Source organism: Pelobates fuscus, chromosome 3, assembly GCF_036172605.1.
Source record: "Pelobates fuscus isolate aPelFus1 chromosome 3, aPelFus1.pri, whole genome shotgun sequence".
Taxonomy (NCBI): Eukaryota; Metazoa; Chordata; class Amphibia; order Anura; family Pelobatidae; genus Pelobates; species Pelobates fuscus.
Genome location: NC_086319.1, coordinates 285,099,832 through 285,126,929, shown reverse-complemented (window position 1 = coordinate 285,126,929; position 27,098 = coordinate 285,099,832). Strand labels below are relative to the sequence as shown.

At 38.6% G+C, this 27,098-nt stretch overlaps 1 protein-coding gene across 2 annotated transcripts in view; it reads right to left on the bottom strand.

The window, feature by feature from the left end:
- Positions 1–836: 836 nt before the first annotated feature.
- Positions 837–27,098, bottom strand: part of C3H2orf42 (chromosome 3 C2orf42 homolog) — a 33,313-nt gene continuing 7,051 nt past the window's right edge. The window contains exons 2-9 of one of the 2 annotated variants that reach the window (XM_063445589.1): positions 12,092–12,918; positions 11,296–11,412; positions 11,113–11,205; positions 9,231–9,335; positions 7,623–7,730; positions 6,677–6,777; positions 4,405–4,564; positions 837–2,373 (exon numbers count right to left, since the gene is read on the bottom strand). In XM_063445589.1, coding sequence (XP_063301659.1) covers positions 2,156–2,373; positions 4,405–4,564; positions 6,677–6,777; positions 7,623–7,730; positions 9,231–9,335; positions 11,113–11,205; positions 11,296–11,412; positions 12,092–12,908 — 1,719 coding nt within the window. In that variant the 5' untranslated portion in view covers positions 12,909–12,918 and the 3' untranslated portion in view covers positions 837–2,155. The remainder of the gene's footprint in view (positions 2,374–4,404; positions 4,565–6,676; positions 6,778–7,622; positions 7,731–9,230; positions 9,336–11,112; positions 11,206–11,295; positions 11,413–12,091; positions 12,919–27,098) is intronic. The other variant, XM_063445590.1, reaches the window with a different exon arrangement.

Below are 27,098 nucleotides of genomic sequence, written 5' to 3'. Positions count from 1 at the left end.
CCTTGGCATTTTAATTTAATTTTATCCACCAAGATTGTTTGCAGTCAATTGCCCATGTGAATCGTTAGCGTTGTGAAATCCTCCCATCCAAAGTTGCTGAACAGTAATGAACGTACTCTGCAGATGATCAAACAGCAACCAGTTCCACTCTAAATCACAGGACATTATATTGGAGCAGTTAAAGGTTATTGGGCCTTGTGAAACTGCCAGAAAGCAGCAATCACACAGGTCAACAAACTGGTCCAATGATCACACTATTACTAAAACATGTAAGTGCTCAACTTTGCTGATACCACATGAATATTTTCAGTTAGTCTGCTTATACTTTTTCTTTCCTTATTTGTATTTGTGCATTACACCTTATTCATTAATTCGCTTTTGTGTGCAATAAATAAAATTCTGGATGACATAAAACCATTCTCGTTAGTCCACTTGTTTGTCCTGGGTTTTCCCCTGGAGGTTGATAGTTTGACTTCATACCTTTATTTGGAATTTGTTCATGGAGTTTGCATCATGGTGAGATATGTTGATTATTTTTGTTATTTTACACAGATTTAATTTTCCTTCTTCTCTTTTCTTCCCATGAGTGAAGTTAGCTCTAGGATGAACATTATTTGCAAACTTGTCAATTGTTTTCATTATGTATCTTGCTTCCATGTAGAGGAAGCTTTATCTCAAAGGCTCCTGTGTCCCAAAATGGACAATAGGAAAATAGATCATAGTTTAGTAAGTGCATTAACTTGCAAGGAAATAATATAAATTAAGTCAGTAACACGCCCACATCACCCTCCCCCCCCCAAAGAAAAAAATCCCAGCATTGCCCAAATTACATTAATACTTCCTTTAACAAAAGTCAATGTGGGGCTATAGAACTATTACTACCATTACAGCTGTGATTGTGTTTCTGCTGACTGGGTATTTTTTGCTGTTATTTCAATGAGGTTTGAATAAAGGGTCACTAAGTACCACAACAACAAACAGTTGTAAATCTAATGCTGCACAGAGGACCCTAAGCTAACTCCAAGGACTTTGTTAAATTCCCTGCAGCTCTAACCTTACCTCACAGAGCTGGCAATCAGACTGGAGCTTTCAGTTCGGAGTTGTCTGTGTTATTTGTTTTCCATGTTTTGCATGGACAAGCTGGACCAAGCTCTCTTTCCTCCTAGGAGAGAGTCAAGCCGTGAACAGTGGTTCAGAACTGCAAACCTAATAGCAACCACTTGATGGCTTCTATGAGTTTACACAGCAGTTTCACTAATCCTAGAGGACAGACCACTCATCCCATAAACCTGTGCCGTGCTGAAGTCTACGTAATAAGAGTCTCTCTCTGTCGAGGAATGTCAGCTTGCCGTTGTAGGACTGACCCACAAAACAGTGCTTCTTGCATTTTTAATACATTATCTGTATAATGCATTATAAAAGGGTGGTCATTTTTACCCCATAGTTTCCCTAGAGCTTTCAGTTTTAAACCAGTATGGTAGCATTTGGGAATGCATTCAGTATTTGACTCTTAAGACTTCTCTTTGTGGGAAATTAATATTCTGTTGAATAACTGAGGAAAAACTCTGGCATATGGGCTGTGATCACTAGAGTGCCACAATGAAAGTGGTCTTTTTATGCTCAGTTTGTTAGAGTCCTAAAAATCTATTTTGTTTTCTTTCTTTTTTTACATTTTTTTTTTTAAAGAGCAAACTTTGAAAATAAAGTTGCTGTTCTATTCTTAAGAGAAACAGTCTTATTTGTAAAACAAAAAAAAACGACTAGATGTGTTCAAAGATATTGATGACAGTCTTTAGATGCCTTTCATGCAAGAACTGTGAATAAATAGTAAAACCATTATTATCTTTCAGAAATACCTAGAAACCAGACTCCTACCCAATTCATAGGGGGTTTCCTCAAGTTCATAAAGTCATAATTAAACCAACCATATTGCAAACCAAAAAGTTAATTCTAGGAGAGAGTAGCTTGGTTTGAGCATGAGACCGTTAGACACAGCAGCAATGTAATAAACAAGATATCCACACAATATGAGACATGTTCAGAAATGTATGATGATCCCCTGGGCAGTGAAAGAGTTTCGTCTGCATTTGGCTCAGCAGACCACAATGGCTATAGCATTAGATCCCGATAAGTCAGTGAAATGCAGTTGGCAGCATCAGTCAAATGTGATAGTGGTAAGAGGGGTAATTTCTAGAGTGTGCTCCATGTGGGGTACAGGCTCCTGAAAGTCTCCTGAAAGTCCTGAAGGGCCATTTCGATGGTGTCCATATTCAAATTTGATTCTCAGCTCTCCAATTTTGGACAAAGGAAGGATGTCAGGGATCCACTCAATAGTGAAAGCAATTGGTTCCTTCTGGTCTGGTGAGGTGTTACCTTTATTAAAAATAAAATAAAAAAAGTTACCTTATTGTGATATAACCTACAGCAATTCAAATAATAAAGTTGATTGTATGTGATCTTTGTTACAACATTTTTAAGGCTCTGAATGCCTTAGAATTACTCGCATGCGTCTGTATGTGTATTCCCCTCACCTCACAGTGCTGAACAATGTGCTATTATAGTCGGAGCCAACTATGACTAGTAAATATAACAACACTGTTAGTGGGTAAACAACATATATACACAATCAAACTAGATAGATAGACAGACAGACAGACTAGCAAATCTCTGTAATCGTTGGGTGCCAAAAGCCTGTAGGAAGGCTGCACTCCGGTCTTAATAAAAATCCAATGCTTTATTTCATGAAGATTAAAAGATCAGCATTTCAGTCCTCTCAAGGGACTTTCACCAGGATACAAAACAAACAAAACACCATATATACACAATCCCAATATATATATAATCCAATAGAGAGAAGGAGCACTCAAAAGAATTTGTTTGAAGTAAAAAAACCTTTATTTTAAATCACATCAAATTTGTCCCAAATTGGGACAAATTTTATGTGATTTAAAATAAAAGAAGTTGTTTGAAGAAAAAAGACCTTTGAGTGCACCTCCTCTCTATTGGATTATATTTTTACGCTAAGGGAGCACCTAGGCAAGATTTATTTGTTTGAATTTAAAGGGGTGAGTGCCAAGATAATATTTTTGTGTGTATATATATATATATATATATATATATATATATATATATATTTTATTATTTTTAAATTTTTTTATTTAATTATAAAATATATATATATATTTCTTCAAAAAAGTGCAGACATTTTTATTCCAATAATGTCATATCAACTAGGTAAATATTAAAAACTGTAGTGTAAATTACAATCTGATTATTTTAAACATGTTAACATTCTCAATGTCAAAGCACAATATACAATCCTACAGTTTTCAACCACACTTTTACCTTTACCAGTTTTTTGAAAAAGGGCCCTTGTACCTTACATTAAACACTCACGTTCAAGTTCAGCAATCACAAAACCCATGAAGAGAACCGTCAACAGTCAGCAAATTCAACATCTAAAAAAAACCTTGAAAGCCACTGAAAAGATGTTTGTGTTTGCACAAGAGCAGAACGATCGACACAAACACATCCTCTGACTAGTGCAAGCAATGCGAACGGATGATTCTTTATTATCTAATAAGACCAATTAAATGACAAACACTGTAACTGTTTAGCGAAAATATAACAAATACACATGTGCACAATACCTGAAATGTCTCTTTTGAAATAACAAAAAGAAATATGCAAGCACACACTGCAATGTCAATATGGAGCACAAAGTGATGAATATTGACACCTGTTACCAATTAGTAACATCAACTTGCTTGGGTGTCTGTAAATCTTAACCTGTGGTGTAATAAAAAAAAGCTAATGAAGGTGCCACTTGTTGTTGTGTACATCACAATGCCAGCCTATCAAGCGCGACATTGCAACATTAACAAGTAAATGAAAAGTTTTGACACAATAACATTTTCCAACTTCAGTACCATTACCAATCATAAAATGGTCCTTGAATTTTGGATTGTTATTGCTATAAAAACTATCTTGCAATTACAGCCAAAACTTGGAAAATGTTATTTTGGAAGCTGGAATGTACCGGTAATATAGCCCCCTAAAAACTTCTGAATATTGACCCAGTTCCCTGGCTACACCTTGAGCGACACACAAATGTTGGCCATGGCTGATTCCTGAAAATCTTTTCAGTGGAATGGCTTCCACTTCCAGTGCACAGTTTGATCATTCAATGAATATTGACATGCATTTCTGTCGCTCTCCTGTGCTGTGCCCCACTACTTAGCATTATTAACTAGTTTTCCCCCTATACTTATTTTATTTCTTTCAAAATACAAAATATCTTGATAAATGAAGATTTACAAAAATAAAGAATTAATCTTTAGCTGAATTAGTGCAGAGATACTATATTAGCAATAAAAATATGCAGCCTCTTGGTTCAAAACTTACCAACTTTCATAAACGTTTTAAGTTCCAAGGGCCGTATGGGCTGTTTCTCTATTCGACCATAAGTTTCGGCAATGCTTTCAACCTCCACCTTAGGACATTTAAAAAGCTCATATGTTCCATCTCTGTTCTGGACAAAACTTCGAGTAATTTCCAGAGGCATCTGAACAGAGACACAAACAAAATGAAAATATTGCTAGCATTCAAATATCAGTTCTTACTCAACAAATTATAAGGAACTTTGGCACTGTGAAATATTAATACGGTCAATATTAAGAATATATATATATATATATATATATATATATTTCTCCCAGACATGCATAACTTATCTGTAAAATTCACTTAGAACTTTCAGGAAGAGACATTTACATTTGCAGTTACAGGTTTTCCTTATATAATATTTTTAATTTTTTTATTTTGTTTGTGCAGTGATACGTGTATTGACAAAATAACAGGTAGGTACTAGTCAACAACATGCAGAGTAGCCTACGCAGAGGCATAATTTTCAACATGAGTAAAGAAGAATACCATTTATAATATCTGACATACTGCTGGGTCCGGAAATAGTTGACATTGACACAAGTTTGGTTATTTCAGCTGTTTACCAAAATAAATTCAAGTTACAGTTAAATAATGAATATGGCCTTAAAGTGCAGCCTCTCAGCGTTAATTTGAGTGTATGCACATCCAAATTGGAAAAAGGGTTTAGGAATTACAGCTTTAATATGTATGTTTTTCAAGGGATCAAAAGGAATTGGACAATTGACTCAAAAGCTTTTTCATGGACAGGTGTGTGCTATTTCATTATTTCTTCATCAGTTAAGCAGGAAAAAAGGTCTGGAATTGATTCGGGCATGGCATTCGAATGTTAAAGCTGTTGCAGTGAACCCACAACATGGAGTCAAATGAGCTCTCAATGCTAGTGAAACAGGCCATCCTAAGGCTGCGGGAAAAAAAAAATACATCAGACAGATAGCAGGAACATTAGGAGTGGGCAAATCAACAGTTTGGACTGTTCCCATCTGAACTACGCTAGTTTTCCCACCTGACTATACCTGGCTCCACCTCCTCTGGAAAGAGTTTTATTTACTAGACTACAACCCAGTGCAGCCATTCCTCCCCCTCAGCGCCCTTCCTAGTAGCCCCATATCCCTGACCTGCAGGGAGGCTCCAGAGGCATGGTGTACCTGACCGGGAGCAACCTCCAGACACCCTATTATTATTATTATTATTATTATTGCCATTTATATAGCGCCAACAGATTCCGTAGCGCTTTACAATATTTTGAGAGGGGGGGATGTAACAATAAATAAGACAATTACAAGAAAACTTACAGGAATGATAGGTTGAAGAGGACCCTGCTCAAATGAGCTTACAGTCTATAGGAGGTGGGGTATTAGAAACATTAGGATAGGACTATAGGACCCTAGAACTATGAAGCGCATCGCGGCTCTGCCGTGGTCCGTTAAAACTTTGTTCTGAGCACTCTTGGTTCCAGTACCACCTAGCAGGGCGTTTTTTAAGGGGAGATAGAGGAGGTCATGAGACATCCAAAGATATTTTGACTTCTATCCAAATCTTGACAGCCACCACCGATCCGGGCAACTGAATAGTTTAGCGAAAGACAACTCAATTATCTATCAGACCCAGAGGCACCATGGTGGGATTAACAGTGTTTTTAACAGAGCCCCCTTGCTTAGGGTCTGTAAGAAATTCCTGTGCTTTGTCTCAATAAACTAATTTCTAACCCTTCACTAAGTCTCGGCTAGTGTTTGGGTGAGAATGCTATACAGTTATATCACTGCATTCTGATCCAGGGTGGAAAGGCTCGAGAAAGACCACAGTCAAGCTGTGTCGACTGGTGCAGAAATGTTCCAGGTTTTTCCCTATTGCTGCTAGGAAGCAAGCTTGGGAGAGGTACCCAGCCGGGGTACCAGGCAGACCGTCACAATTGTAATATATATGTTTTTGCACAAATTTGATTTGACTTTTGCCAGTTGATTTGTGAGTGCGTTTTTATTATCGTTTATGCTTTTATTACGTTTGGAAAAAAAATAAAATAAAATACTTTGCACTGCTTAGCTTTCCATTATTTGATCTTCAGTACAAGAATGATCACAGCTTGCATTTATTTCTTTCATGTAAACTTTCTTGTGTAATCATGCACACTAGTGTAGGATAATCACAATATATCTAGGCGATTATGTGAACCTCACATTTTAGATTGCATACAATAAAAAACGACTAAAACACAAAATAGAAGTCTTCTTACCTCAGGTGTATCAAATATCTGTTTCACATGTAAGATGTTTGTTATGAGCCATGTATACTTGGTGAAGGTTCCTAGAGGAAGGGCGTCTTTACGTACAAATGCTGGAATACAATTAAAACAAAGACTGTGACAAAATTACCTTTTGAATTACAATCAAAGTCTACTTGAAAAAAGTACATTATAGGATCAATAGTAAAGGAAAATAAGGGTTTTAAAAATGTAGTTTATTGGTAAAAGTGCAAAACGAAAATGTACCGGGTATATTTTGTCATTTACTTTACTCAAATTCAAATCATAGATTTGTTCACAGGCACTCTGATACATAGTTGCCACATTAATTATCACACCGAATTCTTATGGTATGCCTAAGGGGGTGGGGCTATATACAAAAATCTTAAAAACTAAATAGATTTGAATATGGAGATAAATACAGCATGGATATGAAGCCAAACTTATCAAATGCATTTAAGCTGTGCTCGTGTCCAGAGTATCCCTGTAAGAGGTTAACCTTTGCTGTATCGAAGTAAATCACTGTATTATAAAGAGATGAAGAGGAATCAAATCTGCCTATCACTCGCCGTGATTGTGAGTGACAGAGTGGCTTGGTTGTATGGACTACTCCCTCAACCACTACTCCCTCAACAGAAAAGAAATCTCGTCATCGCTGCAGTCTATTTTGTGATCTGCCATATACGTGTATAAATTATGAAAGTGTGTGTGTGGGGGGGGGGGGGGGGGGAGAGTTATTTTGTGTTGTTTGCTTAATCTATTTAATCAAACTTAATAACTATATATTTATTTATATATATATATACACATACATGCATACATACATAAAAACCACACATACACACACACTCTCTCTTTAGGTGTCAAAGGGAAAGCCTTACAGGCTTTTTAAAAAAAAAAAAGCTTCCCTTATAACTGTGTGTGGAGGTAAATGTACCTGTTGTACTGTTTGGAAGCCGTTTCCTTGTGCTTCCCATAGAAAGCCTCTGCTGAAGAGCATCAAAGAAAGACTGGGGAATGTGGAAAACCAGGGGCTCTGGTTTACCTGAGAGCAGCAACAAGAAAAACATGAATTAATCACAGCTTCGTATGTGTCTAAAAACTGAGCAATTCCACAGCAATTCATCATATTCATTTTTTTTTCCAATTCTTTATTTATAAAAAAAAAAATGTTTTCACAATTATCAGAGAACAGTACAAGGACTGCGTTGTCATCAAATGATAAATGTATTTGCATACAGAGTATAGTTTCCATAAGCCGTCTGATGACACAGGAAAAGGGAAAAGAAACAGAAACAGGTATGGGTAATAAAGTGTACTGGCCATGATTTAGAACCAGTATGACCATGAATAACTTTTTATAACGTGGAACAATCTTAGTGAATATAAACATAAAAGGAGGTAAGTACGTGGTAGAGATGTTACTGTATGCTGCCCACATTTTTCTGTGGCCCGTTACAATGGTGGTAATCTATCATCTTGATAATCATCCAAATCAAATGTATAAAAATTTTAACTACAAATAGGCCTCTATAGCTAGATATCTAAACAATATGTAAAGGTTTTATATGAGTAAAGGGACTAGGGTGCTATTTATGGCTGTAGAAGGTGGCATACAATGTACTGCTTTAAAAATTGTGTACAGGGTTTAACAAGAATGGCTATAGAGTAGGTGGGGTAGGTCGTAGTACCATTACATCAGTGTGAAAAACAAAAGTATATAACGAAAACTGGTAAACAAAGGCAGTCTTTAAAAACTGGACCATAGGGGAGAAAAAGGTGAAGAAGATGAAAAAAAAGGAGTGTAGGAGAAAAGAAAAGGGCAGGTAGCGAGGGATAATTGGGGGTAAAAATCTCCCCCATTACATTGCATCATTTTCCTTTTACTGTTCATTTCTGCATTCTGCAATTCTATATAATGGGAGATTTGTTTATAGTAGAATATATTCTTCACTATACTACATGGTGTTTGTTGTAGAAGAAAAAAAAGATTAATATTATTAAAGGGTCATAGCACAGCATTTTTTATTTATTTTCAGTGTGTATAGATAGATAAATAGATAGATAGATAGAGGTTTAAAGGGACAGCAAATGTATTTTATTTTTTATTAATACATACACACATACATATATTAATTTGATATTTCATTTAAAAATGTTAGTTATCATACTCTTCAAGTAATGTCTTAGTGTGCAGGAGATCTTGAGTTATAAGTGTTACACTACACAGATCACCATACAAACCAGCATAAGTAATGAAGCCCTATTTAATATTTTTACATTTACCGGTACTTTCCAAAGGGAACTGAATGATTGTAATTAATTGTATCACACTATAACTAAATACACAATTTTTGGAATAAATAACAAACTCGGTAATTACCATGCTATACATCCCAAATCTGGAACTTGGAATAACTTTCTGGAAGAAAAATTATTTGTAAAAATTTGGCTTTTTTAACAGATTGGAACCGAGGTCAAGCTCCAATCAGCCAAGGCAATAACGATTTGCGAAACAACTCTGTATGAGCTGTGGCATACTCACCGTCAAACTGGTAGTGCATGGTCTGATGAATCCGCTCTGTCACACTCGCCAGCCACTCCTGGAAGGACAAGGATACCTGAGACTCATCCATTAGCTGACCACAACCTGAACAGGAACAAGGAGGGCAACTATCATCGAGGGAATAGAAAGATATTTAGGAGAAACCTTGGGAGCAAACTATGTTCTCTGGATATTCAATTAAGAAATTGAAAATATTTGTTAGCTATTTGACCAGAGGTGAACTTTTATTTGCCAGGGTTAAATTAATGTCACAGTTGTAAGCATGTGATTAAGTAGGTAGAATCAGTCACTATCTGGCATTTTTTAACAAGTTTAATCTGGAGGAGTTCCATAGCAAAGTGCTAAAAAAATGACTAAGCAGAAACATCATTTCAAATTTAGCGTTTTGATCTGTAATTTATCCACTGATCAAAGTGGCCCAAAATGTCTAATGAAAATCTATTACCAAATACATTTATTTTTATTGCTGGAAGAGAGTAGTATAAAGAAACAAACAAAAAAGAATCTCCTAAACTCCTTCCATACTGGAAGGAGTTATTACAATGTTTGTTTATGTTTTATTTTTATTTTTTTTATAAGTAAGAAGGCTACCCAAGTTCTTGAAATGTGTGGGAGTGTTCAAAAACTTGAAGATCAACTTCCATCTCCTCATTTCCCTTTCTTGTTTTTTCCTACATTTCTACTCATGTTATGCACCTTTAAGTTGACCTTCACAATTGTAGGGACACCTTTCTTCTCCATAATGACAAAACTTACCATTGATCATGAAAAATAGTAATAAACTGATGAAACACAATCTACGTTTAAGCCCTGCAGAGACTTAAAAGCATCCATATGTTGACCTTCACAACATCCTTTCTGTTCTGTCTATGAGCTATTTTGCCTTTTGGGAGGTTTAAGCATCTTTAATTTATGCCATGTACGGGAATAATTTAAAATAAAATGTGGGAACGAATCCTGTTTTGATTCCTTTCCATACCTACATGCTACTGTGAAGATTTATGTAAATAACAGCTGTGGTCTCTATTACACAAAATGTTTCATGAAGGAATTTTTAGTAAACAATGTACAACAAACATCTCAGTTTGAGGCCTGTGAGCCACACGGTTATGCACCAAACCATAGACCTGCGAGTCTAGCACTTGTTGAATCGCCACGTCCACATTGTAATTTTCATATGAGACCTGTGCGTCTCACCACATTATTACATACTTTTCTTGCATGACCATTGTTCCGAAATGAAAAGTAAAAAATCTCAATACATTATTTACAAAAAAATACCAAACAAAACAAACACATGAGTTGGCATGATTAATCACATAAGCATATTCTTAAAGCTGTAGTCAAACACTTGCTGAAGTGCTTTATGCAGGAGAATATGCTCATTTTAATTGCAATTTGATCTTTTATACACTGTTAAGCCTAAACTTTAACCCCTTAAGGACAGAACTTCTGGAATAAAAGGGAATCATGGCGGAATTTCTGTGGAGCTGTGCTAGAGTACATGTACCCTCTCCCCCAAGTCATAGGGAGCCTGTGAGAGTGCGTGCACTCATAGGGCTCCTTTTACCTCTGTGTTTCTGCCCAGTCCCTGATTACCAGGCTTACTTCTCAACTAGAAGCCTCTGAGTGGGTCTTTCTTCTGCACAAACGGAGGGACAAAGTGGAGGGCTTGTAAGGCTGCAGACAAGAGATCTGCAGCTGTTATCAGCGGGTTTTAGATATACCCTCAATAAATAAAGCATAATTAAATTCATGCATGTTTTTATTGGGGGTATATCTATCAAATAGTGATTTTTGGGGGTGGGCAGTTGAGTGTCTCTTTAACTCACATGGGTAGACATGACAAACAACATTGTACCTTGCCTCTTCATAGTTGGCGTGTTTGTAAGTTTTTTAGAAGCGGTTTTCCTTAGTATGTTGATAGCAGAATCTGGAACAGTTGAATTCGTGCCTAAATACAAAATGAAGACATTCAACCTAAATATTACCAATGTATATATGCCTTTTCATTTTGCTGATAAAACCCATATAATAAACTTACAGATTCCCTCATCCTTTCTTCGTTTCTTGGGTTTAAATACAGTTGGTGGCTGTTCCTGCACCTGTACCTCTGTTTCCATTTTGCAATTTGTAGCCAAGACGGTTATTTCTTTGACAGCTGCAAAGATTGGGAAAATTGTTCAAAAGTGGACCAGTAAGGTTAAGTATTGCAAGTTGCAGCAATGAGCAACAGCAGATAACTCTTCTTTCTTGACAGCAATGGCGCCTTTCAATACTTTAGAAACTATTATAATTTTTTTAAAAATCGTGTATTTTTTCTCTACCTGATGGGCAAAACCTGCTTATAATGGTAAGGATTGAACCAGATTGACTACAGTGTCTCGCAGTTTAATTGCAATTTCATTTATTCACACATGCTGTAGTTTGAAAATAAACATACCCTGGATTAGCACTTACAATGTGATTAGACATTGGGCTTGTAATAGCAACGACAGAAAAGAGGGGTGATTTTTCAGATAGAAAAAAAAAAAGGAACAGCATAAAACTAACAACTGTAGGTACTATAAAGGGTCTGCACATAATTTTTTGTTTTTTATTAGTTATTAGGCTGCTACCCTACACAATAACAGTATAAGTTGTGATGTTTGCCAGAGAGTCTTCTAACAGACTAAGTTGCAACCTGATACGGAAATATGCACACAGTGAAATAAGTAAATGATTGACAATGACAATTTGGCTGTATATGTTACGGTTAATATCACATGTAAAACAGTGCAAAGACACAATCATTTAAATTCAAAATGCTTTTTTTTTTTTAAATGTATTAGTCTACTTACTACCAGACAAGAGGCATAAATATTCTGTGAACTCCTCAGCTAGGGCATCATCACTGGCAAATGCTCCCAGGCAGGCATAATAATGAATACACTTCTCCTTGGTTTCACATTTTGGCTGTGCTCCTTTAGATGATTTTGGAGGCTGACAGGAACATGTAAATACGTGGCCGCTCTCATTCAGTGGGCTAGGCCTCTGTGTGAAGGATACATGGACATACCCCAAGCCATGCTGCTGGTTAGCTTTGCACCGAACCACTAGGATAGTCTTGGTCACCCTCTGGACCAGTGGTCCTGCTGGCTCATTTGCCAGTTGCCAAATACTTTGCCTAGTCTTAGACGGGATCTGCATGGCATTCAGTATCGTGCTTTTTAGCGGCAGTGGCTCTGCTTCAGTTTGGCAGTTCATTGTCAATTTAATGTGCTGACATTGTGCATCTACTACTCCACGGGCAGCGGCTTTTAAGCAAGATGGTGCAAAGCAGCGTCCTGAGCTGATCTGGGTAATAATAGTCCCTTCTGCAGTTTGGATGGTAGTTTCCGAGAGGCCCATCATCACAAGACACCTTTGGTCGCTTCCTTTATCTCTCTGTCTAACTGAAAATATCTGCACGTCAGACCCTGTAATCAACTTCACTGCATCTTTGCTTGGCTGTTTCCCAAAGCGGAACACCGTACCACAGCTCTTGTTCTTGCAGCTTAAGCCTCTGGTGCCATTGTAGGTACCACAATGTGGGCATTTCCGGATTCCTCTGAGAGTGGCTTTTCCCAGGTTGGAAAGGAATGGTGGAACTTTAGGCTTAGATGGATTTGCCTCCATTTTTCAATACCTGTGAAAAGTGTAGAAGAATAAAATATGAACAAGATGAAGTAATTTCAACTTTCAGCAAGCAAATATAAAGTTGTAAATCATACAACTTTGGTACAAAGCAGAACACTCAGCACAACTATGCCACTGGTTTCCTAGGTGACCATTTCCCTCAACAGCACACTTGCTTTTTCTACATTGGCCCCAGTTTTTGATTACATTCTGGCATTCATGCCACCTGTACTTATATTGGATTTATTTTTAACTGCCTCCAATTGCAACATCCAGAACTATTGTGTGATAAATATTTTGTCTGTATCTCACAAAATTAGTTAAAAGTTGTGCATAATAGTTTGATTTAGAGGCATACGCAAACTTCGGCACTCCAAATGTTTTGGACTACACTTCCCATAATGCTTTGCCAGTATTATGGGTGTGAGAGCATTATGGGGGATGTAGTCCACAACATCTGGAGTGCCGAAGGTTGCCTTCCCCTGTCCTAGGGTAATCAAACATGGGGTCCGCCATGCTCTACCTCCCCTGCAGCCAAAAAGTAACCTGTTCCACACTGTAGTGGTTATGGTGCCACAAGAGCCCATCCAGGATAAGTACTGAAATGTTTGAGAATGGCATGACAACGTATCTACTGGGTGCCTATCTCTACCTTCTCTCTAGCTGGATTCTCCTGCACTGAGTGGCTGTATCGGTTATGGTGCCTGAAGTGTTCCTTAAAAAACTGAAACCACTAGTAATTCCTAAACTAAATATCCCAATAAAAAATGTTTTGAAATGAATAAGGGCAGAATTAGTTGGAAATTGTCAGCCACTTCCTGGAGAAACTGCTAATTTGAAATAAAATTAAGGAAATTAAGGAGGGACAAAATGTGAATTGTGAATGTAAAAATCCTTGCTACGGTATTAACCTCTATTCTGGAATTGGGCATCTTGGCAGCCCATTAATTGACTCTGCTCTTTTTCTTAATTGAATACAATTAAGAAATGTGGAGGTGGAAAAAATAAACAATGTCTGTTATGAATAAAGTTTGATGCATTTGCTTTCACATTTGCACCAGTTTTTAGCGCATGCGCCTTTAATTTTTTTTTAATATAAAAACAATTAAAATGGAAAAAAAAAAAATCGGTTAATTCCATCTTTATACCATAGCATAAAAAATTCCCCTCCTTTTTTATACAATGAGCAAAATGTTCCATCTTTCCGCAAATTTTTCTTCTTTTGTATTTTGTTTTCCTTTTTTATTTCCTGGTGATTTTATCATTGATGATAATTACACAAAAAAGTAATATTACAAAAAAAGAAAAAAAAGAAAAAAAAACATTTGCAATTTAATGATGGAAAATTGTCAGAAAAAAAAAAAAACATTCGCTCTTGTTTTCTTTTTACACATTTGCAGCCAAACCTTTGTTAAATTAAAAAAATATTAAGTGGGTGGGGTGCAGTAAGGAATATTTTGGCGCAAATAAGGGAACAAAAAGGAGTAAATAAAAAAATGTGCGAGAAAAGCAGCCTAAAAACTGAGTTCTAACACTGTATAACACAATCCCCTAAAAATGTGTGCCCTGGCAGTGCCTGGACTAAAGTGTGTTATGATGTTAAATCTTTAATGAATATTTAAAAATAAATAAATAAATAAAGACAGTATCATGTATAAAAAAACCAAATCAACACAAGTTGAAGGTGAGTTTCAAAGTTTTATTCAATTGTGCAAAATTAAGAGAAATGTATTTGTGAAAAAGGTGTATCAGACGTCTAGAAGCATTATGCAGTGAAAATGTTAAAATTGTAAAACAGGATTGTATATATGGAAATAACAGATGTAAAAAGCAGCATGGAGGAAAAAAAACACCCTTTTAAAGACACTTCTAAGATGAAATGTAAATAAAGTATTTGGAATATAAAAATTCAAAGTAATGCTTTGGAAAGAAAGTACTAATCTGTATCAGATCAGATTTCTTACAGATTTCTACCCTTTATCTAATAAATATTTTTAAAAGAGTGAGCGGATTCATTTTGTACCAATACACGTGTATTGTAACAGAATTACACTATCTATATTTTTTCCTTTTATAACTATGGGATTGCTGAGCTGGATAACAGATTACCAAAGAAAGCATATCAGATAGATGATACAATTCTACAGTCTTCCCTTAGCTGCTTCTCCTATTTATTGGCATGTGAATTATTCAAGGACATTTTTAGAAAATAAGTCTTATGAGGGTAGTAAACTAAGGAACTAATACACCTGTATATTTTATTCACTTTGTGTATTATGTTTTCTCTAGTTTTGTTGCATACTGAGGCCAAATGAGGACTTCCATAGCCAGACAAGAGAGGCCATAACCTCCCACGTGTTCACGTTAGGAACACTTGATGCAAGATTTAAGGGGACATTTCAGTAAATATTAATAGAGACAATACCATCTGTGATATCAAGGATCTGTAAGACACTAAGACACTAAAACTAAAATTCTATGCTTTGTGGCACAGCCCAAGGGGGGGGGGGGTAACCTGAGCATGTAGCGTACTCACGCGGAGCTCCAATCCAGGGATCCATGGGAGACTGCAGCGAGTGCCGCGAACATCACGAATGATGCGAATGCTGAGTCCCGGTTTAGGGACGGGAGAGAAGTGGAAGAGATAAGCCAGCAGCACTATCGGTAGCAACGATACTGGTCGCTCTCCCACTCAAACACGAACAGCACAGACATGTGAGAAGTTCTTGGAAGAACGCTCAGAAGAGCTAAGCAAGCAGCCGACACGGTGATTGAGAAAAAAAACCCAAAAAACACAAGTCAGCTGGAGTGACGAGACAGACAAACACAGTAAGTACAGCCTGAAGGCTAAATATCAAATTGCGGGGGAGAGAAAGGAATATTAAGAAAACTTCACATATTGCATAGCTAAATCAAGTAGTTAAACCCAGACTCTACTAAATAGATATAGATATACCTTGTCTTAAAATAATATCAGAAAGTGGAAAAGAAAGAGAAGGAAGAAACAGATACAAAGAGGTGGCGAAAAGGGGAAGGGAAGATAGAGAAATAGAGATAAAAAGAACTTTCCTGTCCTTATATGGCTACCAAAAGATCTGAGAAAAAAAAGAAAGAAAGAAAGAAAGAAAGAAAGAAAGAAAGAAAGAAAGAAAGAAAGAAAGAAAGAAAGAAAGAAAGAAAGAAAGAAAGAAAGAAAGAAAGAAAGAAAGAAAGAAAGAAAGAAGAAAGAAAGAAAGAAAGAAAGAAAGAAAGAAAGAAAGAAAGAAAGAAAGAAAGAAGAAAGAAAGAAAGAAAGAAAGAAAGAAAGAAAGAAAGAAAGAAAGAAAGAAAGAAAGGAAAGAAAGAAGAAAGAAAGAAAGAAAGAAAGAAAGAAAGAAAGAAAGAAAGAAAGAAAGAAAGAAAGAAAGAAAGAAAGAAAGAAAGAAAGAAGAAAGAAAGAAAGAAAGAAAGAAAGAAAGAAAGAAAGAAAGAAAGAAAGAAAGAAAGAAAGAAAGAAAGAAAAGAAAGAAAGAAAAGAAAGAAAGAAAGAAGAAAGAAAGAAAGAAAGAAAGAGGACTGAGGGAAAGCAGGAAAAAAAAAAGATCATCAAGCAATTTATTCTCTCCCTAAAGCATAAGAAGTGGCAATGGAAATGGAAAACAGAAGAGAAGCAAAGTGACGCCCAAAATAAAACAATGGAAGATACCTGACCAGGCGGGCTTCGTACCCGCAAGAGAAGCAAAGAACAACACCACAAAAATCGTGAACCTCATACACCTCGCACAATCCATACTATCCATAGATGCCGAAAGAGCTTTTGACAGGCTGGACTAGTCCCTTCTGACGGAAACCCTGAGACTTTTGGATTTCAGGCCCAATTGGATGAACTGGATAGCAGCCCTCTACTCCTCCCCACATGCATGGATAAGAATTAACAGGCAACTATCAGAGCCCGTGATCATCAGGAATGGCACGAGACAGGGGTGCCCCCTTTCCCTGCTTCTATTTATACTCACCTGAGAACCATTCTTACAGGGCGTATGAAACATCCCTCTCATACAAGGCATTCAATCACATTCCAGAGACCACAAACTAGCGGCCTTTGCAGACGACCTGCTCTTTACGATTATGAATCCCATAACCTCCATGCCCGCCCTTACTAGAAGAACTGACCATCTACAATACCGTGTCCAATTTTAAAATTAATCTCAGTAAAAGCAAAATCCTGCCAATCCACCTAGACCAATGCACCAAAAGGCTGCTACAAACTCAATATCAGTTTGCCTGAGCTACAACCGCAGTAAAGTACCTGGGGATCGAAATAACACAGAACCTAGCCAAATTATCCCCCTCTCATTCAGGCTATCACAAAAAATTTGGGAACTTGGAATAGGCCGCTATTTGGATGGCTTTGTCGTATAAACATATTTAAGATGACTGTTCTCCCTAAGATACTGTACACATTGCAGACGGTGCCAATTCCCATCTCTGATTCATTTTTCTCCGCAATCAAAAAGCTCTTTTGCTCATTCCTGTGGTCCCAACAACATCCCAGAATATCATACAAAGTCCTGACTGTACACAAAAACAGAGGTGGTCTTGGGCTCCCAAATGTAGTACATTACCACAGAGCGATAATCCCAACGAGAATATATGACTGGACCTCCTTTTCCAATGAGGCCCACTGGGTCCAGCTGGAAAGCCTGGGATTCACAGTACCGTTACATACAATTCCTTAGCAAGATAAGGGCTCCACATTCCTCATCTCACCCCACCATACCCCTGACATTGAAAGTATGGCAACGACAATGACTTACAGATAACAATCACAGACACGGAATGCACGCAGATATTCACTAATGTGTTCCATTCGTCGATAAGCAGCGCCTCACATGAAAGCAACTAAAAAAGAATATCTAGATGGCACTACACGCCTACACCATCTCTTCCCCATCACCTCCAATGAGTGTTGGCCCTGTAACCAGCCCAACGGTAAAGCAGGACACATCTGGTGGTCATGCCCCACCATCCAAAAATACTGGCAAACCATTCTCACAATGATTGCAACGATTATGGGCATTAAATTGCCTATGGACCCTAAAGTGACAATCTTTCTATTACTCCCCGTGCACCTTTCCAAATCACAGAAGTGCCTCATATCCCACCTCCTTATGGCGGCAAACACACTCATTCCCCTATATTGGAAATAGAGTGCTGCTCCTCCGGTAAGAGAGTGGGTCCAAAAAACTGAGTCGATAAGACTGATGAACGAAATAAATCACTCCCTCTCCAACTCCTATGCTAGATACGTCCACACCTGGGAACCTTGGCAGATATTCATGCAGACACTGTCACGCACTTAACACACAAAGAGGTCAAGGGTCCCCACCTCTGTCCGCAACAGATGTGGGACTATATCAGTGGATGAGCATAACTCACTCCCACCAAGCTAGAATAGGCCACGAACACTAGCATGTGAGCCACAAACGATTCTCGCTACAGGAGACCTATTACCACCCTCTGAAATCTCTAACCCCATATCCCAACCCCAAAACGCTCTGGTTTAAACCCGCCTAACCCATCTCATAGGCAGCAGCACACCTCAAGGGGACTTGCACACCCCAACTTACAGGGAAAAATTCCTCAGGCTATAGACTCCAAGTGGAATGATATTTATCAGACTTTAACTAGACCGATTACATAGCTGACAACTCCTACTTATAAAATTGTTACACATACAAACAATTTCTCAGTAACGCACTGCTTTAGGTTATATACCTTTAACCTGTTCATCTTAACCTAAGAAGGTTTACATGTACCTAATAATGGAACATTGTTACCAATTCCTGTTTGTAAATGACTGCAAGACTCCTAATGATATACATGTATTTTTATTGTACTGTGAACTAATTGCAATAATAAAAAAAAAAAAATTATAAAAAAAATAAAAATATATCAGAAATTAAGGAAGAAATAGTAGCAATATCAAAAGATATGGGAAATATAGAAGAAAAATTAGAAAGTCCAGCTAAAGATTCAAGAAGACAAGGAAATACTGCAAACAAAGCAAATTGATACCTTGGAAAATAGAATAGCAGAAATAGAAGACAAATCGAGGCGTTGCAATCTATGCCTAAAACATTCCAGAAGAGATTACACGAGAAAAATTATTACGTTTCTTAGAAGAAAACTTCCAAGATCTGGTTCTCGAAATGGATACTAAAAACAATTTTCTGGAGAGATACCACAGGCTAGAAAAACCAAAAGGGATTGATAAAAATATCCCAAATGATGTTATTATTTGCTGCCATTCCTTTTTAATGAGAGAAAATATGATTGAGTTTAGGTCGGATAGGAGGCTTTGGTCAGAGAATATGAAGACACTTACAGAGGATGCAGGGTAAAGGGAAAAGAATTGATAAGACATAATGAAAGGAAAGATATAATCTCTCCTCTAATAGAGAAGGAAAAAGAAAAGACGGGAAAGAACACAAGGGTTAATCAGCAATTCACAAATAGAATTTCTTATTTATTTATTTTTTGCAGGGGGGTGAATTCCGTAAGAGTGAGTGAGCAGGAGGGGGATAGAGGAAAAGGAGAAGCAAAATAGTAGAAAGATAGAGAACAATTTAGAAACATATACATGTAGATAGTTTTTTTTTCATTGTGAATAATAAATGTTCTTAGCGATTAGGGACTTTTAGAGTCCCTATTGTCACCTCATGTTAGTAAGGCATAAGTTATAAATGAGAAAAGAAAATTAAGAGAATTAGGAAAGTAAGCAAAGGACAAGGGAAAATTAAAAAAAAAAAATATAGAGTTCCCATTGAATACCTGGCAGCTCATCTTCATTCATAGAGGAATGAAGAAATAAGTGACCCAGTGACAAGAGAATTAGAACACGGAGTCATGAATTCCCATATACTTGGGGAATCAGTGTCAGTAATACTACTAATTGTCTTTTAATGTTGTTTTGTAAATATGTATTATTTAAATTCACTATAAATATAGTACAAAAAAAAAAACGAGAGAAGAAAACCCAACCCAGGTTCAAAAAAAAAATTTAGAATATGGTTACATTTCTATCCTTAAAGGTTTAAACTCGCCCTTCAAAAGATCAAGTCTTATGGATTATCTAAAAAAAAAAAAAAGTAAAAAAAAAAAAAGGAGAGTCCAAGTTGTCCTTCTACAGGAAACTCGTTGGCTGAGAAAGGACTCATAGAAAATTATACATGAAAGATTCCAAATTAAAATGACTGGGTCACTAGAAAGAAAAATGAAGAGAGGTGTAGCCCTTCTAGTAACTGAAGATCTCGACTTCAGGATACTTTATAAAGAAATAAATAGTTTGCCAGATATATAATTGTCATCTGTAAAATAAAAGAACAAATATTTACAATCGTTAACATATATGCCCCAAACAATCAAACTAATACATTTATAAAGAACATCCTAACAAGAGTTGACAAGATCAAACAGGGAATGGTCATAATAGCAGTCGATTTTAACAATATATTAGACCCCCACATGGATAAGATATCAAAAATCAGCAATATAGTAAACAAAAAAAAAACATAAATGAAGCTATCCAATTTTCAAAGATCGTGTAAAATAATAATTTGCTAGATTTATGGAGGATTTATCACCCGGGGGAAAAAAAAGACTATGCATGTTTTTCTAAAACTTACTGCTCGTATTCGAGAATAGATAATTTTTTAGGAAATATAAAGTTGACCAATAATATCGAAATAGTAGACATTCAAAAGGTTCCCTGGTCAGACCATAATGCCATTATACTAGAATTAAAACAAAACATAACAAGGGGAAAAATAACTAATTGGCGTTTGAATCAGCAAGTCTTGAATGATAATAAAGAAATAGAAATCATTAACCCCTTAAGGATACAACTTCTAAAATAAAAAGGAATCGTGACTGAATAGTTCCGTCATGTGTCCTTAAAGGGACACTCCAGGCACCCAGACCACTTCTGCCCATTGGAGTGGTCTGGGTGCCAACTCCCACTTTTTATAAACTGCAATAATTACATTGCAGGGTTAACTCCACCTCTAGTGGCTGTCTACTAGACAACCACTAGAGGGCACTTCCTGATTTATAGCAAAGATTTTCTTTGCTAGAGCGTCGCTGGACGTCTTCACGCTGTGTGAGGACCTCCAGCGTCGCTCAATTTCCCATAGGAAAGCATTGAAAATCTTTGCCACACATGCGCATTAGGTTTCCTCACGTGATTACTGGGAGGAGCGATGCCGACCCGAAACCACCGCCGAGGGACATCGGCGGGGTCTCAGGTAAGTGACCTGAAGGGGTTTTCACCCCTTCAGCTACCTGGGATGGGAGGTGGGAGCAGTGGCGTACACATGACCCATGGTGCCCCGGTGCGAAAATTGATCCGTGGCCCCCCCCCCTCCCCTCGCGCTTACTCTGCGCGGGCCGGGGCAGCAACACATTGCGGCGGGCACCTGGTCGCAGGGGTTGCAGGGCTGCGACCGCGGTATGTACGCCAGTGCATGCAGATGAACACACACTTAAAGGACCACTACAGAGACCCAGATCACATCAGCTCAATGAAGTGGTCTGGGTGTCAGGTCCCTCTAGTTTTAACCCTGCAGCTGAAAGCATAGCAGTTTCAGAGAAACTGTTATGTTTCACTGAGGGTTAATCCAGCCTCTAGTGGCTGTCTCACTGACAGCCGCTAGAGGCACTTCCGCCATTTTAAGACACTGAACGTCCATAGGAAAGCATTAAGTAATGCTTTCCTATGGGCGGTTTGAATGCGTGCGCGGCTCTTGACGTGCATGCGCATTCGGAGCTGAGAGGCGGAGGGATCCCCAGTGCCATGGGAGTCCGGCGCTGGAGAAAGGTAAGTGCTGAAGACACACACACTCTCACGAACAAATGCATACACACTAGCTAACAGACACACACATTTACTGACATAGACACACTCAGCGGCAGACATACATACAGACTCACTTACAAAACATACACTCTCACTGACAAACACACACTCACTAACAGACATCAAACAGACTCAGTAACACACACACACACACACAAACACACTCAGTAACAGACACACAGTAACACACTCACTGACACTCACTAGCAGACACACACACTCTAACACCAACATACACACTCACACTAACACACACACTCACACTAACACACACAAGCTACCACTCACTCACACACACTAACACTCACTCACACACACTACCACTCACTCACACACACTACCACTCACACACACACACACTACCACTCACACACACACACACTACCACTCACACACACACACACACTACCACTCACACACTACCACTCACACACTACCACTCACACACTACCACTCACACACTACCACTCACACACTACCACTCACACACTACCACTCACACACTACCACTCACACACTACCACTCACACACTACCACTCACACACTACCACTCACACACTACCACTCACACACTACCACTCACACACTACCACTCACACACTTACACTCACACACTTACACTCACACACTTACACTCACACACTTACACTCACACACTTACACTCACACACTTACACTCACACACTTACACTCACACACTTACACTCACACACTTACACTCACACACTTACACTCACACACTTACACTCACACACTTACACTCACACACTTACACTCACACACTTACACTCACACACTTACACTCACACACTTACACTCACACACTTACACTCACACACTTACACTCACACACTTACACTCACACACTTACACTCACACACTTACACTCACACACTTACACTCACACACTTACACTCACACACTTACACTCACACACTTACACTCACACACTTACACTCACACACTTACACTCACACACTTACACTCACACACTTACACTCACACACTTACACTCACACACTTACACTCACACACTTACACTCACACACTTACACTCACACACTTACACTCACACACTTACACTCACACACTTACACTCACACACTTACACTCACACACTTACACTCACACACTTACACTCACACACTTACACTCACACACTTACACTCACACACTTACACTCACACACTTACACTCACACACTTACACTCACACACTTACACTCACACACGTTTTTTTTTATTAAATCTCCAGCCTCCCTACCTTTTGCAGTGCTGAGGGGGTTCCCTGGGGTCCAGTGGTGCTGCTGGGCTCCTAGGCGGGCAGTCAGGCTGGCCGGTGCGCGAGGGAGCACTCTTCCCTGAGTGCTTCCTCTTCAGCTCCCTCGCGCGCCGCGTACTGATACCGGCGCCGGAAGATGACGTCATCCCTCGCCAGCCTGCCTGCCCGCCGGGTGTAAGCAGGGCCAGCCTCAGGGGGCCCAGAGGTGGCCGGCTCCTGGGCCCCCCAGGAGAAGAGGCTGGCCCAGTGGGTACATACAGGGTCGCAGGGGCGGATTCCCCTTCCTAAGTTATATATATATATATATATATAATCTTTTTGAAACGAGTAGAAGAAATAAAGAGTCTGCTAAAATATTATTGACTGAAAAGATAATGTAAAAAAATTAAATAAATGATATTCTGAGAGAGAAAACGGTATATACAATATATGAAAACCAAATGGTAATATAGGGGAAATAGAGCAGATAAGATGTTAAATAATAAAGTTAGAGGAAGAAAAAAAAAAATCACAAATTTATAAATAACATTATAACAGAAGAAGGCCTCCAAATATCCCCCCCACCCAAAAAAAAATAAAAAAAATAGTTGAGGCTTTTTAACAGCTACTATCAAAAATGATATAATATTCCCGAAATCAACGCAGGTGCAATTAATATATCTAAAAAATATAGGATAATAATCTCAGAAGATCAACTTAAAGTATACAGTGGCCCTTTCTCTATAAGAGAATTATCGTCGGCTATAGATCTATTGAAAAAAAGGACAAATTACCTGGCCCAGACGACTTCCCAAATATATTCTATAAAACATTTAAAAATGAAATACTGGAAGTAATGACCAACACATTTAATGAGACTGTTAAACAAAAATCTATACCGGAAGAGATGGTGTATGCAAACATTATCCCCATTTTAAAACCAGAAAAAGATCCCGAAGTAGTAACAAACTATAGGCCCATTTTGCTGATAAATTCGGATACAAAGATTTATGCATCAATATTGGCAAATAGGCTGCAAAAAGTAATGACAAATCTAATCCATTTAGATCAGACAGGATTTATATAAAGCAGAGCCCCTATAAACAACATTAGAAGAATGATAGATATCTTCGATACCGTAGACAGAACAGGAGTCCCACTACATGATGTTATATGTAAAAGCTATGGCCTGACCGGATGGATTTATGATGCAATACGGACATTGTATACGTGTCCCAAAGAAGAATAGTGGGGAAGGGGATATCCTCTGACTGGTTTGGGGTTACCAACGGCATAAGGCAGGGGTGTCCCCTATGGTTGGCAGAAGAGATTAGGAAAAACAAAAAAATAAAGGGATCTGAAAGCAAAAAGAAAGAATACAAGATATCAACTTTTTGCTGACGATGTCATTATAATGATAGAAGATCCAGTACCTTCGCTTAAAAAAAATTAATGAAAGCTATCAGAGAGTATAGTAATTAATCTAACAATAAATTAAATGTCAATAAGACTTTGCTTATAGATAAAAATGTAAGTCTTGAAATCAAAAGATAAATAAAAAAATACATATGATTTCAAATGGGCAAAAAATGAGATTCAATATTTAGGTATAAAATTCACAAGAAATCCTAAGAAGATAGTGGAAACCAATATATTGTCCTTACTTAAACAGAAGAATAGACAATTTACCATATTAAAAGACGCTGAAAAATCATGGCTAGGAAGGGTGAATGTTGTTAAAACCTATGTTTTACCAAAACGGCTATATATCTTCTGAATGATACCCTTAAAATTCCAAAACCATGGCTCACAATGATCCAATCATCTTATTTTTTTTTCAATTTGACAATTTTTATTGTTTTCAGGGTACAAAAAAGAAAGGGGGGGGGTATGTGGGTGAGATAAATTTCACAATGCCAATTGTCACAGTTCAGTATAAATGGGTTCACAGTATCTTGTTCCCCCCAAAAAAGAAGAGACAAGATTCATCCCACCGGGTCTAATGCGGGGGTACATTAAATGCGAACTTTGAAGCGCCGTACTGGTTGTGTAAGGTATGTTCCGGTTAGGATATCAGAGTTGCCGGAGTAGGCGCTGCAATGCCTAGTTGGGATTGAGTGGTATGTGGGGTAATAGTACGTTGTGTGCGTCTTTGAAAAAATCTGAGTGATATTTGTTATATTATTTATATAGCGCCAACAAATTCTGCAGCACTTTACAGTGGGTGGACGAACAAACATGTAGTTGTAACCAGACAAGTTGGACACACAGGAACAGAGGGGTTGAGGGCCCTGCTCAATGAGCTTACATGCTAGAGGGAGTGGGTTAAAGTGACACAAAAGGTAAGGATAGTATTAGACTAATAACAGTTGCAAAAGAGGAATCAATCAGGAGCTATTAACAGTTTAATTGATTTGCTTTTATGAAGAAGTGAGCATCTAACGGAGGAGGGAAGTGAGTTCCACAGGAACGGTGCAGCCCTCGAGAAGTCTTGAAGGCGAGCATCAGAGGTGGGAGTATGGACAGAATATAGATACAAGTCTTCAGCAGAGCCTAAGGGCCTAGACGGGACATACTTGTGTATTAGGGAGGATAGATAGGTGGGAGCAGCATTATGTAGAGATTTGAAAGCAAGAACCAGAATTTTAAATTGAGCCCTATATCTTACATATAGCCAATGTAGGGACTAACAGAAGGGTGAGGCGTGGGAGGTGTGGGCGGACAGGAAGATGAGCCTCGCCGTCGCATTCATTATGGACTGTAACAGCGCAAGTTGGGAGCATGTAAGACCACTGAAAAGCGGATTACAGTAGTCATGGCGAGAAAGGACAGTGGAATCGACCAGCACCTTAGTTGTATCTGGCGTTTAGTAGGGTCGGACGTGCGCAATGTTTTTAAGATGGAAGCGGCGATAGACTGAGCATGAGGCGTGAAGGAAAGGTCAGAGTCAAAGAGAACACATAGGAAGCGAGCCTGCGTGGTGGAGCTGATGGTAGCACCGTTGACTTGGAGGGAGACAGACACAGGAGTAGCAAGACTTGAGGGAGGAAAGACCAGAATTTCAGTTTAAGGAAGCGGGCAGACATCCAGTTAGAAATAGCAGAGAGGCAGTCAGAGACACTCGTCAACAGGGACAAGGAGAGTTCAGGAGAGGACAGATAGATTTGAGTGTCATCCGCATAAAAGCCAAAGGAGCTAATGAGTTTACCAAAGGAGGCAGTATAGATGGAGAACAGTAGGCGACCAAGGACTGAACCATTTAACACAAAATAAAGGGAAGTACAAATTATAATTGGTTGGTTCTGAACGGAACAATCTGCAGATGACCATACCATGGTGTGCAAGAGCTGTTTGCGGCCTTAGTCTGCCTTTGTACTATGGCATAGGTAATGGGGCTATATGGATGCTTGGGCCCGATCTGTTTTCAGTTAGCACTAGGGCAGGCGGGGGAGATGTTCCACCGCATGTGTTGGTAAGCCTGGGCTATAGCATTGTGGGCTTGGCGGATTTGCCCTGTCACACTTGTGTGGGATATTACTGGGCCAGGATTCTGGCGGCAACCGTCAGGGATATTGTACATATGTTAATTATGTGTCAGGTCACCTTGTACGCAGTCCAACACATAGAAACCAAACCGTTCAACATTAAAACATTAGCACATTTAAGGGGGGCGGGGCCGGACCGCCGAGCAGGACGGTCGCATGTAAGACCAGCTCCTGAAAACTCAACAAAAAACGAGCATGCGACTGGGATACTAGACATAAAAACCGACCGGCAACGGTGTCCCTCATCGGGTGGAGAGTACCAGACCCAGGGTGAGGCTGGCCAGAAGGGCTTCAGTCCCCTGGAGGAAGAATCCTCACTGGCACAAACGGGGCCTAATCCGGCGGTGAGTGGAGCAGACGGCCGCTGCTCCGCTATCCCGCCCACTGGTACTCAACCAAGGGCCAGACCCGAGACGAAAAGGCCCCGTCCCCCCACCCCTCATCTGGACCGGGGGGGTGATCCCGGTCCGTATTTTTGAGCTCCGGAC